Here is a 19,872-nt window from a genome sequence, read left to right on the forward strand (position 1 = left end):
AGTGGCAGAATGACGAACCTGCATCCTGCCGAGCGGTGGAATGATGCGTGCCTGTTCCCATTTTAATGCACAATTTTAACATTTCCGGCTGTCGGTCGCATGTCGCCGCTCATTTTGTTGTCTCCCGCCATTGCTTGCTGTAACAAAAAAGTTTTGAAGGCCGCCGTTTGCAGTGCGACGTCTAATTGAGCAGTTGAGCGTTTCATTTTTGCGGAAACGAGCGCCAATTGGAACGAGCCGAAAAACTTTAAGCTGTCGCACAAGTCGCACAAGCCAAACCGCAGTCAACAAACGGTCTGTCACAAACAACAACAACAACAACAACAACGAGAACAAAAGAAAGGAAACGAAACGAGAAGTTGGCTGGCGATGATTGATAGGCTTTTTGGCTGCTTACGCGACTGACAGCAGCTGACAGGTGGTTTAAATTGTCGTTTGGTGCAAGGACGTACCGGAAGGCCCGCCGCCGCAGCCACATGTGTCCCACACGGCACATACGTAATCATTTATTAAAGCCAGCAGCGTAACAAAACAAAGCCAAACGATATACATGGTAAGCACATTATCAGCAACATACTCGTACAACTGCTGTTGTTCTGTTTGTTGACGAAGGTCAAGTTCAGTATTTAGCATTTAGCATACAAATTGTCGCACCGAAGTGCCATCACAAATGAGCAACGTAACAACAACGCAGGAGCTTACGTAGCACACTTTGTCACGCAACGTAACAATTCGCTCTCAGTTACTGTCTCTGTCTCTCTCACTCGCGCTCTTGGAAGCAACAGAACGCGCCGACTATAAATAAAGAGTCCCAACACGTCAGACAAACAGTTTGCTGCTGTTCGCGTTGCCGACTGGAGCTCATCGCATCGCGCTTGTTGACGTCGTTATTTCGTGCGCGTCTATTTATTGCTATTGCTGCTTTTTTCTTTCAAAGCATAAAATTAATTTTTTGTTGCCTGCTTATCGGGGCGTTTAGCTGGAAAGGTACCACGCAAAGCTTATCGCGTGCGGGACTCTGTTTTCCCTGAACGCGCGGTTGCGAAATGCCGTCGGTCTATGTGCGTGGGCAATTAAAGTAGCGCACCCTTCTGTAGCATCCTTTTTGGCGCGCACAGCTTAAAAAGTTCTGGGTAACCGCAACATATCACTCAAGAGCAGCAGCGTTCACCACAAAAGCAACATGTTTTGGATTTTACGACGCACGGGCGCCGCCAATTTCTTTACCTCGCTCAACAACAATTGCAACTTCACGAAGAGTAACGGCAGCGTTGGCAACGGCAATGGCGGTGGTGGGGGTAACCACAACAACAGCCCGCAGGGTAAGTTGCCCCTGGTCGTCATTAAATTATCAAATTTCGACCCAAAGCGTATGCAATTGATTGGTCTGTCCAATTAACCGCACATTAAACAGTTTTGACGTTGCGGGAATAGCACTTTCATTAAATGCTGACCAAAAGACTCGTCCAATGTGTGTATAATTAGGAGAAATCACCGAACCGTGCTATAAATACCCACACTTCGTCTCAACGTATGCATTTATGGAGAAAGAAAAAGCCCTACTAAGGTATTCAACCCACTTAAAATGCCAAGCGGGATGCGTCGCCGTGCCTTTCATAAGGCAGCGCACTCCTTGCCTTATCTAACAAGTTAATTAAAATTCTCCAAATGACTTGTGGTATTTATTGTTTGCGCTGGTTATAGTCAGCGCTCCATTGCGATGAGCCTCCACACACACAGATTCACATTATATATATTTATATAAATATATCCTCACCCAGAACCGTTAGCAGATGGCAGAGCTACTTGAAGAAAAGCAAATAACATTGAGCCGAGAAAATGTATGTAATAATGAGCTCAGAGCCAACTTTTTTTGTGCAATGTGTGTGTATGTGTATCTTCCTGTCGACAACGTGCGATGGATGCGTCTGTCAAAAACACTTGAGGCGTTATTCTGAGACGCTTTGTTGTGCTAAGCGCTTAGTATGCCATCAGATGCCTTAGCTGAAGCAGCCGGCATAGTTGCTTGCCAGCATAAAAAATGAAAACTTCTTCTATTTTCGTAATTATATATTACGTTGTGTCATCACATGACGAGTATTTATCAAGAATGTTGACAAAGTTTCTTTAAACCATATTAGCTTTACTTAAGACAATCAGTCAATCATTCTTCACTTTCACTTCAGCTTCATTTTTCAATTTCTTAAACCAACAAACTATAAATCAATATGATAACTTCGAAATTAAATTTAACATACTTACTCCGATGTAAAGTATATTTGAATCAATTGAATTGAAATCGAAAATATACCCTCATAAGACTTACGACATCCAGACTTTTTTAACAATGTATTATGGAATACTAGAAAGTCTAAATAACCGCCAACCTATGAAAGAATCAGAAAGAGACATGGCAGGCTCCATGACATAGACGCATAAATGATTAACATGGGTCGATGGAACGATATACACTTGTCCCTCTGTCCATTCGAGAACATGTTCCCATAACACTTAGGGGCATCATAATTGGTGTGTAGACTTGTTTAGTCCCAATGCACAACAAGTTTATTTTAAAACATAGCTGACAAGGGTTCGATCAGTGTAAAAATCACTCTGAGCTGGATAATTCTTTTGCTTTATGAACATATCTCCCCCATTATGAATTGGTTTACTTTTCTACAGAGTTTCATGATTGATGCAGGAATTACTTCTAATACTATCAAATTTCCTGATTATTGTCTTTTTTTAGCGCTGATATGGCTTTTACGTTTACTTGTTCCTTTTTAACTAATGTTTCATATTTCCCAAATTATTATTTTTAATTATTTTGACGCTTTAATTTCAACTACAAAATAAATAATTAAATAAAATTAAATTGTTCGTCCAGTTTATAGACAATATCAATACAACTGCATTAACAAATTGTTGCTTGAATAATAGCTGATTAATATTGGTAGCAATAAAAGAATCAGCATACAAGTGTAATGAATTATATCAATTTCATCCCAACATATTGTTCAATTAAAAGCATGCTAATGAGATATACTTGTAGTATATCGCGTAAGGGCATGAAAAAAAACATTCATGCAAATGACGTTAAAAATGGAATTTAAATATTTTATAATTTTAAAACAAATTGCAAAATTAATCACTTATAATAATCCAGGAAAACAGAAATGAAAAAATGCAATAAGCTTAATTACATTTATTACGGGGGCCGACAAACAACGCACTGCAGGTTCATATTTACACGATTAAGCTTGTATCAACACGTCCATAAGTATATTGTTGTCACACACTCGCACATATACACCCACACATATATGCTCTGGCCAATTTGCAAAATGCCGCGCACATATGGCTTGAAATTAACCGATAATTATGACAGCCATTTGTCATTGATAATAATACATTGCGTATTCAATTTGCAAAGTTCTTGTATTTGTCATACAAGCTGCAACAATTATGCGGACATTCTGTACGCGTGGGTGCGCATTTGAACGTATGTTAAAGTACCCTGTTGTTCAGTCGAACAGGTCTACAGGCGAATACTTTAAAATTGGGATGTAATTGTTTCCACTTCAATTTCCTATATAAGATATGGCTTCAGGTTCCCTTATGCTGCTGAAAGCATTACAAATGTTGGCTATGAGTTATATTTTTATTATATAAGATCCTTTGCTTGGCTACAATGTCAACGTTTTTCCAATACATATTTCTGCAACGTAATATAAATTCGCTTCAAAGTCAGACAAAGCTAAGTACTAATTATATTTTTACACCGTAGATTGGTAGATTGGTTCCAGAAAAAATCGTGTAAAAAACAAAATCGGGTTAAAAAAGACATTGATCATATGTTATTTTGCATCGTACTAAATGAAATAAAGTCGGTGGCAAGACTAAATTATATAACAATTCTTAATTTTTAAACCGTGCTAAAGAAAAACCGTGTAAAAACAAAATTAAGTGTACTATAATCTTCAATAAAATAAAACGTTTCTGTACTAAGTTAATAAATACAACTGTAAAATAAAAGATATACACGAACAGAGTTTCCACAGCAAGACATTTTACTAACCAACGTCCCTTGTACTAACTAATTTAGTGCAACGAAGAGGTTGGCCTGCTAAACGGTACTACCAGCTACCACATCGAGCACAGCAGGGTATACTCATACGCCAAAACAAATTAGCCGCATACATTGGAGCGCACAAAAACGAAACAATTTGCCGCTTTTTCCTCATGTTCTCATTGGCATCAAATTTTCTGCACTCTGGTTTCAGGCATCATTAATTTTACGCATTTTCTATGTTTTGAGAGTGTGTGTATGTGTGTTTGGACGTGTATGGGCGTGTGTTTGTGATTGCTCGTATCAGCCGTGGGCCGCGCAACACAAACAACACAAACAAAAAATAAAATAAAATGTAACAAAAATTATTGACGCGCAAAATTCTATGGAATTTTTGAAAATATTCTTGCAGAATTATTAAACATTTATCTTCCGCTTTAATAACGCCACCATGTTGAGCCATTCCCTGTCCGAAGATGCGAGTATCGTCTAATACGGCTCTAGATCTTAGTCTGGTCTCCTCCCACTCAGCGTCGTTCAGCATGTGATTTATGTTAGTTTCTCAACAAGACGCCACAGCCTAGGGCGCATCATTTGTAATAATTTGCTGTAATTCTAAAATACAGAGTAGTAAACTTTATCTTTTCGTGCGATTATGAGTTCGGGGCAACAAGTTTTGCCCCCACAGCCCAAAGTTAGCTTTAAGTCGTGCGCGAGCTTCTCTTCTTCTTCTTCGGCTTTTTGTGTTTGTGTCATAAATTTCAATCTGTGGAGTGGCGCACAAACAAGAAAATGGCACAACACAAACGGCCCAATACACGCACACGCACACACACACACACACACATCTATCCATACACACACACACAGCAATAACAGCAGAGCAAACGTTGCGTTAAATGCTTTGGCGCTAAAGTGTTGTTGCATACTTTCCGGCGACTGGCGAATATTTTAGCGATAAAATTGAGTTTTAGTTTGTTTCACGCGCTAGCGCTCAGGCTCTCAGCCATTTTGTGCTTCGAGCGCTTAGATATGCTTTTGTGAGTGTGCTGTGTGCTATGCTTTTAATATTCATGTGCGCTTTTATTTACTTCGTTTTGTTTGCAACTGTCACAACAGCAGCAACAGCAAAAACAAAAATAATAACAAATGCAAACAATGTGCAATATGCAAAAAGCGACATTTTATTTATATTTGATTAACTTTCTCGCTTTTGATGTGTGCTGTATTTGCGTTGCATGCAACAACAAACACCTTCGTTATGACTATTTGATGTAAATTTACGCAATCTGCAGCTGTTTACTTAATACATTTCAAACCAATTGCTATAATAATAAAATAACTAAAATAATAAAAGCATATGCGTGATTCTGAAGAATCCTCTTAGAAATCAATTCATTTTAATACGCAGTACTGAAGAAAACGTAGCAAGAGCAAAAGAAAGAGGATTAAGGAAAAGTGTTGTTGCAGCTTGGTAGGGCATATTACTGGTGTATAACTCTTTCTTTTCGGACTTTTCTTAGAATAGGTCCGATTCGGATGAATTTTGAAATTATATAGCTAGCGAAAAGGAAAGAAAATAAAAATAACTTGTGAGCTCTTTAACGTAGAGGAGTCTCCATGTAACGTTTGCTCATTGTGGTTCAAAGCCTTTTCACAAGCTATAAGCTATAATTTAGAAATGCGTCAAATGCGTGAGAACTTTATTGAATTGTGTCAGTACACCATAATAATAGGTATCACATGACAGAAACCACAATTGTTTTCCTGCTAAGCAATTAAAAGATATAAGTTAAACAATTCAAATGAACAACATTCTCTCAATTGACAACAATATCTGTATGCTGTGTGTAAAATGAATAATTATTTTTTTATTCTCTGTATTTGTTCTCATGAAAACATAAACAGTGCCTGACAATTGAGGTAGCATCTGGCATTCTTTTTCAGTGTAGTTGGGTCCGCATAAATATGTACGCAATAAATGCCACATAATATATAAAATATGTTGCCCACTTGTAGCCTAAAATTTCAACAATTAAGCAGGCAGTGAGCATAAAACGAACTGCTAATGAGCAGTCAAACGCATTTGTCAGATAAATCGCTGCGTATAGCCGCAGTGCCATAAATATTGCTGCCGTAAATAAAGGCAGTTTCGCAAATATAAAAATTTCAAGCAACTATTTATGGGGCGCAGCACACACACAAAAACACACGCAAACAATGCTGGCTAAACTCGTAAATCTGCTTTTATCACTTCATGCCAAAATGGCAACAGTGGCAGAAACTTTTGTCTTTCCAAACTGCTCATGAAGAGGACAAAACCTGTGCGAAGACAGAAGAAGCGAACAGGCAACCATAAATTGTCTGCTCCGGTTGCCGTTGCAGTTACTGTTACCGTAACCGTTTTTCCTGCTCCGTGCACGGGAAATTTTAATTTGGAATGGGCAAATGGATAAGGCAAGAAGTTTTTGCATTCGTTCTCTGTTTGTTTGTCAAGCACAAACATATTGAAATCCTAGCGAAGGGCGCGAGTGTGCAGCACTACAACTTTTAATGGCGTCCTACAAAGCAGTGAAAACTTCGATGCGCCGGATAAAACTTTCGGCCTACCCCTATGCAACAAAATAACTTGGTATTGCCTACCCACAGCATTTCGAACTGCCGTCGATTTGGAAACTTAAGAAACTATTTGGAAACTGAGTCTACATTTTGATATTGATTGAAGGACAAGCAATTTTGATCTCTATTTTTTGGTATAACTATAACTCTGTATTTAGATGAGCTCTTTCAAAAAAGTGAACTTTTTCTGGTACAACTATCAGAATACATACTCTGTATTTTAACAAGCTCTTTTAAAAAGAAAGCTGGAATTGATTTCTCGAATGTGCAGCCTTTCATGTTTTTACAAGTCAAATTAGTTTAAAGAGTTCATTCAATTTGGTTTACCTTATTTATTTTAGAGCCTGAAGAAGGTGTATAATATTTAATGTGAAACCATCTGCAACCCCATAATTTATTTAAAAATGTATTTTTATAGCCTGTACCCAAAGGGTGAAAGGCTATACTAGTTTTGTGCGCATGTATGTAACACACAGAAGGAGGCGTGGCAGACCCCACAAAGTATATATATTCTTGATCAGGATGAGAAGACGAGTCGATATAGCCATGTCCGTCTGTCCGTCTGACCGTCTGTCCGTCTGTCTGTATGAGCGCAAGGATCTCAGTAAGTACAAGAGCTAGGATAACCAAAATTGGTATCAAGGTTCCTATAAGCCCTAGGCAGAACGAGTTTGTTTATTTTTTCTGATACACCCCCCCACTCCCCCGCAATTCGTATTTTTTCTTATAACTTCCGTAATTCTCGGAATTTAAAAATCAATTTTGGTAGGTACATCCAGTTAGTACTAATGTGTCCGTGTGCCAAATTTCATCATGATAGGTCAATTCTGAAGAAAGTTATAGCCATAAGTAAAATCGCTGCTCATGCGCTGCCTGCAGCTCTGTCGGCAGCGCTGCCCGCAGCTGTTGTTGTTGTTGCTGCTTTGGTTTAACTTTGTGCTGCATACATACACGCATATAAACACGCATAGGTACGTGATGTAAATGTATGCTGTTTAAACTGAACATAAACATGTATTCTAATTTAATTTAATTAATTATTTTAATTAATTCATTCATTCATTTTTTTTAATAATTTAATTTTTTTTAAATTTTTTTTTTTTTTAATTTTTCCTTTTTGTGGAGAGTACAGGCTATTTTACTGTCGGGCTTGCTCGACTGTAGCGTTCTATCTTGTTTCTCATTCTGACTATGAGGCAACCAGCGATCTAGACAACCCTTTTGCCATTTGTTTGGCCTTTCTTCTCTTCATCTGCTTGAATGAATGAGCAAACTTGGAATGTAATTTATACGCCAAATGGGTTTATTTTCTATTTTTAATTTATTTAATTTAAGCGATTGGACGACTATTAATTTAGGATTGATTCTTGCCAGCATCTTAAAAAAGCATGATAGCCACTAATTTGGCTCGCCTTAGCACGCAATTAAATCGCTGATGCGCTTAAATTTGTGCGCTTATTCAATTCCTCCTTCTCTAATATTCCTTATGCAGACAAATACGTTAAGCGACCTCCGCGCAAGGCATATGGACGGCTGAGCGCCGAGGCCGACGATGCCATTTCACTGGGCCATAAAATCGATGATCCATTCGATGAGCTCGACAATTTTGAAATGCTCGCACCTGGCGCTGGCAGCAGCGGCAGCAATGGTAACAACAACACGAACGGCAATAGCCAAGCAAACGGCAATGGCGAGGCCAACAGAAAAGAGTCGAACGAAGCGCTGGCGGCGCTTAATGGCAACCTGGCAACTCTGCTTCCCTGCACCGATGCCGATTGCCAGGGCAACTTTGTGGTTGAGAGCGCATTGTGTGAGCTGGGCCTCTGTGGGGTCAATGTGGGCAGCGGGCGTGACTGCAAAGCCAAAACATCAAAGGACCTGTCGACTGGCCTTTCAGCAGCTGCGCCTTCGTCCTCCTCAACAAAGGAAATTAACGAGAACACAATAAACCGACTACACGCTCTGGCTATGGCTGACGATGATGATGACTACGGTGAGTTGGCAGTATAATGTTGGCATCCCAATCCCAATTGTTATTATGGCTGTTCTTGCTTTTCTTACCATCTCTCAGACGAATCTCTCACTTGCAATGTGTGCGACCGTGCGTTTCACTGTCATCGCCAGTTGGCCTCGCATCAGCAAAAGAAGCGCCACTTTGGGTAAGTTGGAGGGAACCCAGAACACTTATTCAGCCGCAGAGGTCTAATGATGATTTATAGCGATTAATATTTGTGTTTGTATTATTGGGTAGTTTGAAAACGGGCGGATGGATATGGCAAGGCATTGATTTGAGATCGAAGAAGCTTAGCTATCAGGGCAGTAGATATATGCTTGCTATAAAAGTAGTACTTACAGCAATAGGTCCTACAGCTAATAGCATATAGCACTTGAGTAAATACATCTTATTACACACTTATCAAAAAAAAAAAATTTATTTATTGTAAAAATAATAACTATATTGCGAGTTGTAATTCTGAAGACAAATAGTAGCACAACCATAATTAGAGTCATAGGCTTCAGTAGCTAGTACTCTTGCCCTTTAAGTATATTATTGTATAATCTGTATATTTAACTTAAAATAAAAATAAAATAAAAACATTTATTGTAGAAATAAAGAATAACTATATTGCGAGTAGTATTTCCAAAGATAAATAGTACCACAAACATAATTACTCAGCTCTAGTCAGGAATTCTTCGTCCAACTGTTATGTCCACAATTACAGATGGAAGCAAATGTGATTTATTTTAGAATGAAGAAAGCATTAAATGGTGTAATTAGAGACACGATGCTCCCCTTAATTACTCATTATTTCTCGCCATTACTTGCCACCCACCAACACAGATGCAGCGGCTGCGATAGTCTCTTCCCCTCGTTGATGTTGCTGGAGCACCACAAGGAGGAGTTCGAGCACTGGAGTGATGAGGAAATTGGACGTCGCATTTGTTGCCGTCGGAATCGATGTGACGACGACTACTTCACAGACACAGACTCATTCATCAGCGACGCGGAGAGTGAGGATCTGGAGCGTTTGTTGTAAACGCGGCAGCTGTGATGGTGAGTGTCGACATGGGTTACGCATTTCAATTTTCATTTCAACGATGATGGCAGGTGCAAAAGCAATGCTGAAATTTCCATTGTGTTTTCATTGTTGTAGCGCAAGGCAATGCTCATTGAAGCATGCGAGTTGTGGAAATGTACAAGGGCAAGGAAGGACAATCGGTCGCCACACAGCGACTTTATGAATGGCCGCTCACTGACTTTGCAGCCTTGCAATGAAACGAGAATGCATAATGAAAATAAATTACAGAAAATAATATAAATGGCGTCATAAACTGTTGTGAAAATGTTGGCCAAAAACGAAAACGAATATAGAGATTAGAAAAATCAAAAAATAAATTACTTTGATTGCATGTAAAAACCAAAGAAGATGAAATGAAGCTTAACACATATGTATTTTTAGAGTTCAACTACAGACCTTTACAAATGGTCTAAAAATATGTATGTACTATTTATTATTATGGATGTATGTGTGTAAAAAGAGCTAGAGATCCCAAAAACCCAAAACCAATCATATCAAATGTATTTCGAAACAATACTAAGCAAAGAACAGGCAACTAATTATGTGTATATTTTTAAATGAATAAAATCAAAAAAAACATATTTATCACCCCGATTTCTTAAATAAAGGAAAAAGCCGTAAAAAACATGCTGACGCCGCCACTTCCTCCAAATGAAACGAAAAGTTGAAAAAGTGCAAAGTTTACAGAGCGCTCATAAAAATGTGCCCCATTAGGAGACTGTTGCCTACAAGACAAATTAAACGCAATTAAGAGCATATTAAAAACGAGCCGCCACATCAATAGCATTATTATTGAAGAATAAAAGCGTGAGCGACGCAGCAAAGTATGCTACAATAAATTTGGTTCGAAATCAGTCCGCCAGTCAATACAAAAATAAATGGCAGCAAAGACAATAACAATTTTGGAATGAGAAACGTGCGAGGCGCACAAACACACATACAGCGATACAAACAGATAGACAAGACAGACAAACGAATGAGGCAAATGGCGGACCGCAGGACATTTGTTAAATTTATGCAGCATAGTGGGCGAGCTTATTGTGGCATCATTAAAACTTGATTGACTTGGTGGGCCAACAGAGCAAGGGACAAGGGACACTGTCTCTGTGAAACCATAGAAGATACTCGCATCAGCGCCGACAAAGTTTGCAGCATTTTCGTCTATTTTTATACATGCTCCGCAATCTTCCATATTTTTTTCTGTTCGGTTGTGTTCTGCGTTCCCAAATGCTCACGATAATTATTTGCGTAATTTGGCCAAGTTTTGCGGCAGCGTGAAAATTTTGTGGTAAGTACTTGTATCTTGTAGGCTTTTGTTGCTCTGATGGGCCAGAAACTTTTCCTCTCACAGCAAAGAGCGGGGCTTTGGTTTTTAAATGCCGCCCAGAGAACGTAAAACTGAATTGAAATTTATTGTTTAACTTCCTTTGGCAACATTCGATCCCCTCGCTAGCCCTTGGCTGTGTTTCTCCCCGTTCCGGGCCTGTTGCCCTTTATTATTATGTTGTTGTCAGGGACAAAGTCAACAGCCGGAAAAATCCAAATCATCTCCGCTCCATTCTTATATTGTAAACATATTTGTTCCGCCCAACTGGACGAACTCTACTTTTTTTGTTAGCAGGTCTCCTTTTATAAGTAAATATTATTCATAATATTTAACGACCGCAGCACATTCCAACGAGGAGCTGAGGATTAAATGAAACTTTTGTGCCAGACTTTGGCGCTCAACAATGGTCTGACATTCATTTGACGCACTTCATTTTCCCGATTGCATAGCAGCTTCAACTAACGCGAACGGACAACTAACTTGAGTGCGAAGGTACAAAGGGAAGTGCCAGAACGAATTCTGTATTTGATTGATGCGAGAACTGGCTGCGAAGTCAGTTGTTTCGTTAGCTCTTGGCAAGGTGTCATGCAAAAAATGTAACGCATGAAACGACTCTATCTCTCTGCCCTTCACTCACACACCCCACCCAACACTCCCCCATATCCAGCACCCCCTGCTACACTGACCAGAGTGTTGTTGCCGACAGCTTATTTGACATTTTGATAGATTCGGGCTCATAAAACTTACTTTTGTGTCGCCACGCAAGCAAGCCAGTTGTTGTCAGTTGATGGCTTGACCAGCTGCCAGCTCTGTGGCCATTAAATTTTGATTTGATTTTATTGCGATGCGCACATATTTTATGCCGCATCATGCAATATATACCCGCTGTTGGCCAGCCATTAGCATATGACCAAAGAGCGTGCCGGAAAGCCGAACCGAAAACCACAGACCGACTGCCAAATGTTTGTGTGGCTCCATATTAAAAGTAGCTTTCAAAAGGCCATTTAAGCAAATTTACATAAACCATTAAGTGTCGTCTTTTGTGCTCCCAAAAAAGAATTACATAACATAAAAAACAAGCAACGAAATTGTGGGCGAGCAGATGCCGGCTCATTTTATTTGCCAACGCCATGACCACCAGTTTAGTTGGGTTTGGTTTGTTCCCGTTTGGTGGGGGTGTACGTTAGGGCTTGGAGGGGCTGCGCACGACATTGGAGGAATTTACATTTTTCCGGAACATGGCGCACAAATTTCCTGCGCCAGCTGTATGATTCCAATTTGCCCGCCATCCAATTTTGATTAGTCTTGGCAAATCCTTTGCCGTTGCACTAACACCCCTTCCACCTCAAGTGGCAGCCCAAAAGTAGACACCAACAGCTGCAGAATGCAGAGCCTGGCGCCCAACTCGCTCATTCAGCTTGTTTGCAATTTATGAAACATTTGCAATAAAGTTTCGTCTCCGTCGACATGACAACCTTAACTGGCATGCCTTGCTCGACTTAATCAAATTAGTACATTATTAAAATTCAGCAGGTAAGTGCATGGTGCTGCAACATAAATACAATTAACTGACGAATCTTTCATCATTCTTCAGTTCAGTATACAAGTACATACATATTTTACAAAGGCAAGACTACATTAAGTCTCAAAGGGAATACATGAAACGGCATGTACAAGTATGAGGTGGTAATGATATTAAAAAGATTCGGTGATGGCCAATAAAACACACGCTTGATCCAAAGATATATTTAATTTATAATAACTGCTATCACAAACTACTTGTATTACCAACACTTTTCGGGATTCCTCATAATTAGAACCAAACTATTTAACTATATTGGTGTGCCATTTCTGACGGTAAAGAAGTTTTTGCAAATATTCTGTTATCCATCTGCTATCTTAAATCTGAAATCTGTTAATATATTACTGCTCTTAGTAGGCTTGACATTTCTGTGCAGTTCTCAATTATAAATTAGTTTAAAGTCAATGGTTTATCGTCCTCGTATGAAAGTGGCAGTTCTCCGAGTGGGCGAGATTTCCAGTGTGCGAAGGTACATCTGAGTAGATCATGATTCGAATGAGATGTTCCTATAAGATACTTGGTGTGAGGTTTTGTCTACAAACAGATGGCTCTCAGGGGCTTACTTTTCGCCACAAGTCAAATTTTTGCCTTTTTCACCTCCATCACATCGAATTTCTCTGCGGTTAATACAGTTCCGCAGACAAATTGCTTAAAAGCAATGGAAAAGTTCGAGTAAAAGCAAAAAGAAAGTGCATGTGAAATTATTTGTGATTAATAACAATTAATAAAAATTATATTTAAATAAAAAAGTCGTCTTCTCTCAATAGTGGCTTGGTGCACTTTTATTGCAGCAACAAATTCCATGAACTTATAAGAATTAATAAGAAACCTTCAAAAGTTTTCTACTTTTTGGAGATACCTCGGCTAATGCCCGCACTTCACTTCCAAATTGCGGTTCTGTTTATCGTATTGCAATTCAAGCAGCACGCTATTCTTTGATAATTATTTTTCATCATTTATAAATATTTTCTTCGTATTTATGACAAATGTCATAAGCCTTACGTCCTTGAGTCTGAAAGCGTTTTCTTACTTCCATATGTGTATCCAAACGTATGTTCTATGCTTGACGTAGCATAACATCAAATGCTCTTTGATAATATTTAAAATATTTATAATGAAATTAATATTAACAATTATATTTGCGTCTACGCTCAATACACTGAGCTCGATGTTCATTGAATTATGAAGGCGCATAGGGTGGGCTACACACACACACACGCACATCCACTAGCTAATTAGCTAAGCTGAAGTCGCAAAACCACAAGACGCCCGCATCTGTAAACACAAAAGCCGCAGACAGAGCTATGCAAGGCGTAAAAAGTCCAAAGTAATGCTAAGAATTTGAAGGAACAACACAAAAAGAGCCAGGCGCGTGTCTGCGATATTTTGGGGCACCCGCCTGTATACAGAACAAGAGTGAACGCTACAGTCGAGCAAGCGTGACAGTGAATTACTCTGTACCCAGGTAAACTTCCGGCACTGAGGTATATGCGCCTCTAGCAGAAGCAAAAGGAAGAAAAAGAGCGAACTTGATGCTGCAGTTTGGGGGGGTTGTACTGTCGAGAATTTGTTTCGCTAATAACTTTTCTTAGAATTGACAAGATTGAAATTTCAAACAGCAGTAGATAATTATATAGAAATTATGTGTGCAAAGTTTGGTTAAGGTAGCTTTTGAAATGTGGACGGTATTGACGAAATTCTGTAGCGGGGAAGGGGGGAAAATTCCAAAAAAGAAAATAAACTCGTCCTTTCTCGGACCTAGGACAATCTGGATGCCAACTTTGGTTATTCTAGCTTTTATCGTTTCTGAGATCCTTGCGTTCATCCAGACGGACAGACGGACGGACAGACGGACGGACATGTCTAGATCGATTTCTCCCGTCATGCTGCTTGAGAATATATATACTTTATGGGGTCGGAGATGCTTCCTTCTGCATGTTACATACTTTGCACAAACCTAATATACCCTTTTTACCCTACGGGTACAGGGTATAAAAACCTAAACCGTCAAAGCAAAGTTCTGCAATACAATTTGCATGTCGCTATTTCTAAAAACACTTTTGTTTGTCCATAAGCAACGGCACATATGCCGCGTTGTTCAGAAATGTTAATTAAAAAGTGCTGACGTTCGCGCTAACCGCGCGTTAGAGGCGTTCGTTATTGATGTTGTTGCTCCTCACCTGCTCCTCTCACCGCTTATTACATAAATGATAATAGTAATTGTCAGCACAATTATTATATATGTATACTCGTATACCTGACACTTCGAGTTAATTATGATTGTGAAGCCTTCAGTTGCATTCTCTCCACTTTGATGACGGTACAGCAGCCTAACAAAGCAGCAGCTATTTTGTCCTTGCTGAGCTGAAGCTGCCACTGCTGCTGCTGCCATTGTCAGGACCAAAGGCAAATCTAGTTAAAGCTTAATTTAAATTCTCACTGCTGTGCGCCAGTGCCAGACAGTGCCATCACAGCCGCTGTGGCACTCACGTCGCTAATACCCCGAGCATGTGTTGGTTTGAAGGTTTTATGTCAGTAAGCCCTAGATACGTTGAAAATCAGGCTGAGTTAGCATTTTAACAGCGCTAACCAGCCCGACGATAAACTGATGAAGCAAAACTCCCCGCCCAACGTTTTGCCTCAACTGCCACTTCATGGGCTTTGGCATTATGGCTCGGAGCTGCGCAATTTTTAAATAGCAACAATTTATTCGCTATAATAATTGTACGTGTTCTGAAAAGTGAACGTGCACAAAACTTTACTAATAGACAGCCCAGAGCAACCGTTTGAATTACTACAAGATTTAGCCCCATGAACGCACAAGTTTCCTAATGTGCTCACTGATGTGTAACGACACAATCACTTTTGCAGGTATATGTATGAATGATGTGTGTGTGTGTGTGTGTATCTGACTGTTAATTTAATACAAGTCTGCAGCCATAGCAGCATAGCAATAATAAAGCAAAGCAATATTTACACAGCAACTCGTTTTGTGACATCAGAAGTCTCCAACCCCTTGACGTATACAAGTATTTATTCTTAATTGGCATGACGACACGAGTCTATCTAGACATGTCCCTTTCGCCGTAAGTCTAGCTAAATACTTGGCAGCTATTGAAAAATCAGGTAATTACCTAGATTGTGCGAAAAAGTAAAGGTCAGCGGTGGAAAACTGTTCCATTTTTATACCCTGTACCCAAAGGGTGAAAGGCTATACTAGTTTTGTGCGCATGTATGTAACACACAGAAGGAGGCTTGGTAGACCCCACAAAGTATATATATTCTTGATCAGCATGACAAGCCGAGTCGATATAGCCATGTCCGTCTGTCTGTCCGTCTGTCTGTCCGTCTGTCTGTCCGTCTGTCTGTCCGTCTGTCTGTCCGTCTGTCTGTCCGTCTGTCTGTCCGTCTGTCTGTCCGTCTGTCTGTCTGTATGAACGTAAGGATCTCCGAATGTATAAGAGCTAGAATAACCAAACTTGGTATACAGATTCTCCTGAGTCCGAGAAAGGACGAGTTTGTTCATTTTTTCTGAATCCACCCCCCCCCCCCCCCCCCCCCCCTATTAAGAGTTGAGCCTGCTTTAGCATTCCTTTCTTGTTCTAAGCACGAAACTTGCACTTTAACACACAAGTTATTTTCATTGTTCAATGTTTTTTAACCCTCTTCATATTTCTTTCGATTTCTCTTCTTTATTAAAAAGTTATCTAAAATTGTCTGCTACTTAAATCCAACTAATTGATATGAACTGATACTTCCTTCATTGTCTCGCAAACCAATTTTTATAAGATTCCTACCTTGAAACAGATCTAGAAGTTGCATAATCCCTACTAGCTTATTTCTAAAATGTAAATGCAGTATTTACTCGAAACCTAAGGCGCCTCAAGAGTATTCATCCCCTCAACCTCCGCCTCCAGAGTTGGTTCTGGTTTGCAAAAGTCATGCTTCCAAGTTTCAAGTTGTCATAAAATTTAAAAATTTTCCAAACAACCAAATCTCAAATAAAGACTAAAGGGATTAAAAACAAAAAGTTCAGTATTATTGCAGCGAGACTTAAATTTCAACTTAAATTTCATACTCGTATTATCTCAGAAATATTCCTTGCTTAATTTTCAAACAGGCTCCGAAATTTTAAACTTATTAAGGAAATCTCTTCTGTAACTTTAATGCCTATTCGTATCAAAAACTGCGCTCTTTATATTTAAAAACACTCTTGTAATCCGTCCACAATTTCCATGTGCTTTTAAAAAACTTAAATGTTTCACAAACTTTGATATCTGCTAATGACGGCACGTTTTCATCCAAAAGGCTATCCTAGCTGCCGAAATTAACATAGTTTTTAGTTTGCTTTATACAAGTATGTTGACTCCATTTAACGTTTAATGTTGCGCACTAAATTTATGGCATTTGCTTTAAATGTTTATGCAGCTGTTGTCCCCAGCTGGCAATATTTTGTTATGGTTATTTCATGGCTTTACGGTCCCTTACCTGCCCATCAACTTAAATTAGTCAAATTAAACTTTACCTTTTTTTCATTACATAGCTTTTATTAAATCCTGTTTGTACAAGTCTACACGAGTATATGTATGTGTATATGTGTTTATAAGTGCTTCGTACATTTTTAATCTTGTATCAATTTCCGCCGCACAATTTGAAATTTTAATTAGTACGCACAGAGTTGAGCACTTGGGTGATGTGCTTTTAAAAAATGCAATGCAATTAAAACGTTTAATATTCCGCTTGAAAACAAAACAAAATTACACGCTAAAATTGCAATTGGATAATCAATTTACTGGTCGAAATTTTTGTAAACATACTTTAATTAATAATAAATAAGTTAAATAAAAATTCTACATTATTTGCCTAAAATCTAAGATTGTATCTGTTTATACCCTTTCCTATGCCGTACTATACAAACTGGATATTATAAGCCCTACTCTGCACAGCTTTATGCGAAATATTAAATATTCCAGTAATTTGTAATTATTTTCCATTTGTTTATGCAAGGAACGTAATCTCATATGCCATTAACCAAGCGCGCAAAATGTTTTTGATATTATAACAATAATAATTTGTTTTCAGTATACACTTGAATAACAACAACAAAAACCGTAACTGGCAACAAAGCATGGACAAATATTAAATTGTCTGCTATAACTTCTTTTAGAGTTGTGCTTGGGTAGGCAAGTCGTACTTCGTTATTACTTGTTATAAACATCTGCAGAAGAGGAGAACGCGACTAAAAATCTGTGTGATTCTTGCTGCATATACTTGTATTCAAATAAATATTCAAATTGATGAACACCATGTTATGTTTTTGTATCAGAGAAGTATTTAACCACCTGCTTGATTGATGTGAATATGTGATTGATGTGCTTAATATTTCCTGATTATTTTTTTCTCAGCATAGCATGACTTTTTATATGGCCTATAAAAAAATTTATACAATCAATGATTTTGATATTTCAATCTAGAGTTTATTAATAGTGGCCTTAGTGCCTTTGAATCCATATCGTTTTCTCTAACAGGGCATGAAAATAGATTGCGCGTGTAATACTATTGAAATTTCGCAGCATTTCCATTCTATCATATCTTCCAAAAGGTAACTTAACCGTCTCAGCTTTTTTACGACACCATTCATTCCAATTTAGTCACATTCTTTTCGAATTCACAAAATATTAAATGTCATAGTCTAAGCAGCCTGGCTCCTATTTTGTCGTTTCTAAATATTCAAAATCTTCGAATTCTCTACTTGTTCTAATAATTACGGATACTTTTATCCTCTCTAATTTATGTAAAATATTTTTAGTAGTTCCCTTTGTCAATTGTTACTGAAGCTTTTTAATTTGTCCAACGATTGTGCAGCCTTCCCACTATACAAGAAGGGTTTTATGCCAGAATTATTAACAACAATTATAATTCATTTTAAAATCAAAATACCTGAGTGTATGCTCTTCACAAAAGCTGACTGTACATTTTTTAGATGAAGATGTAAAGTTCGCGTCAACCAAATGGCGGTACAAATTTCATACAAGTATATTTGTATATAATTTCTCATCGTATCACAGACATGTCTGTTTTAATATTCACAAATATCATCAATAGTTGGCTGGCGTATCGAAGAGTATTGCATTACACGCTAACTTAGACTGGTAATCATCTGTTTAAACAAATGGCGCATCTGCCAACAACAAGCTCAAGGCGCCCACATAACTGTTTACCCGTTAGCTTCAGCACTCATGTGCGATATAAAAGCAGCTTTACTTGCATTTCCTCCACACAATTGATAACCGTAAGCGGCTAGTCAAGTCAACATGGCCAATTATTTGACATTTGTGCTGCTCTTCCTTGTGCTTCGGCTCGAGCTGGTAAGCGTACTAATTGAAATGTTCAGAGCTTAAGTGAGAATATGTATTTTAATTATTTACACAGCAAACGGTCAGTGGCTATTCAGCTGAAATTTATGACTATAAGGCTCCTTCGCAATACAGAAGCTATATGAAGACTCCGGATGCTGTAAAGAAGTACCGCAATCTAATGATGCCCAGTCGTCTGAAGGAGCTTACTCCGGTGCGTTATTGTGTCTTTGCGTCTGCCTTATTGAGAATAATAAATTTACATTCCTCTGCAGAAACAACGTGAACTCATATCGGACAATTGCAGGCCGGTCGGCATGCCATGTAATTTTCGCGAGGAGTGCTGCAGTTATTTGTGCTTGAAACGCAGTAGAATCTGCGTCGTCTGATAATAGATCGCATCATCAAATAAATATACTACATTTTCAATTAATACCGAGTTGATCTTTCAATCTCTGGGTAGTAAAATAATAAGAATAATAATTCCAATTTGTTGATATAACAGCAAAGTTGGTTTGTATGGGGGAGTGTGGTGGTAATAGCTACGTCCCAGAACCACAACATTTGCTGCTTACAAGTGGTTTGCTAGTGTTAGTTTTTATAGGTGATTCAATAAATAAACAATATTCAGTCCAGCTTTCATTGCAGTGCAGCAATTTCTATAAAAAGCCGCATTGCTATGATTGGAAGTCATTTAAGAACTGACAGAGTCCAAAGACACATCAAGACATGAAAAGCCGCTGCAGTTTTAAAATCTATTGCTTAACGCTGATCGTTGTTTTTCTGCTGATTGCTCAAGAAGTGGTGAGAAACTGGTGTTTACAGTAAAGCCAAAAACA

At 38.6% G+C, this 19,872-nt stretch overlaps 2 protein-coding genes across 2 annotated transcripts; both read left to right on the forward strand.

The window, feature by feature from the left end:
• Positions 1-1,063: 1,063 nt before the first annotated feature.
• LOC115621469 lies at positions 1,064-10,295 on the forward strand. Its single transcript, XM_030515129.1, has 5 exons — positions 1,064-1,322; positions 8,181-8,681; positions 8,760-8,847; positions 9,531-9,743; positions 9,844-10,295. The coding sequence occupies exons 1-4, from the start codon at positions 1,184-1,186 to the stop codon at positions 9,724-9,726; spliced, it is 924 nt and encodes a 307-aa protein (XP_030370989.1). The 5' UTR covers positions 1,064-1,183; the 3' UTR covers positions 9,727-9,743; positions 9,844-10,295.
• Positions 10,296-18,979: 8,684 nt separating this feature from the next.
• On the forward strand, positions 18,980-19,466 carry LOC115621726. The gene is made up of 3 exons (XM_030515439.1): positions 18,980-19,045; positions 19,110-19,247; positions 19,309-19,466. The coding sequence occupies exons 1-3, from the start codon at positions 18,992-18,994 to the stop codon at positions 19,420-19,422; spliced, it is 306 nt and encodes a 101-aa protein (XP_030371299.1). The 5' UTR covers positions 18,980-18,991; the 3' UTR covers positions 19,423-19,466.
• The last annotated feature ends 406 nt before the right edge of the window (positions 19,467-19,872 follow it).

The sequence above is a fragment of the Scaptodrosophila lebanonensis genome, unplaced genomic scaffold, assembly GCF_003285725.1.
Source record: "Scaptodrosophila lebanonensis strain 11010-0011.00,11010-0021.00 unplaced genomic scaffold, SlebRS2 tig00000024-arrow-pilon, whole genome shotgun sequence".
NCBI classification, from domain to species: domain Eukaryota; kingdom Metazoa; phylum Arthropoda; class Insecta; order Diptera; family Drosophilidae; genus Scaptodrosophila; species Scaptodrosophila lebanonensis.

What these genes read in the sequence shown, in the direction of transcription:
- LOC115621469 (XM_030515129.1), top strand. Translation starts at nt 1,184, where the DNA reads ATGTTTTGGATTTTACGACGCACGGGCGCCGCCAATTTCTTTACCTCG. An exon ending in CCACAACAACAGCCCGCAGG is followed by an intron (nt 1,323 to 8,180) that starts GTAAGTTGCCCC and finishes TTCCTTATGCAG; the next exon opens with ACAAATACGTTAAGCGACCT. An exon ending in TGACGATGATGATGACTACG is followed by an intron (nt 8,682 to 8,759) that starts GTGAGTTGGCAG and finishes ACCATCTCTCAG; the next exon opens with ACGAATCTCTCACTTGCAAT.
- LOC115621726 (XM_030515439.1), top strand. Translation starts at nt 18,992, where the DNA reads ATGGCCAATTATTTGACATTTGTGCTGCTCTTCCTTGTGCTTCGGCTC. An exon ending in TTGTGCTTCGGCTCGAGCTG is followed by an intron (nt 19,046 to 19,109) that starts GTAAGCGTACTA and finishes TTATTTACACAG; the next exon opens with CAAACGGTCAGTGGCTATTC. An exon ending in GTCTGAAGGAGCTTACTCCG is followed by an intron (nt 19,248 to 19,308) that starts GTGCGTTATTGT and finishes ATTCCTCTGCAG; the next exon opens with AAACAACGTGAACTCATATC.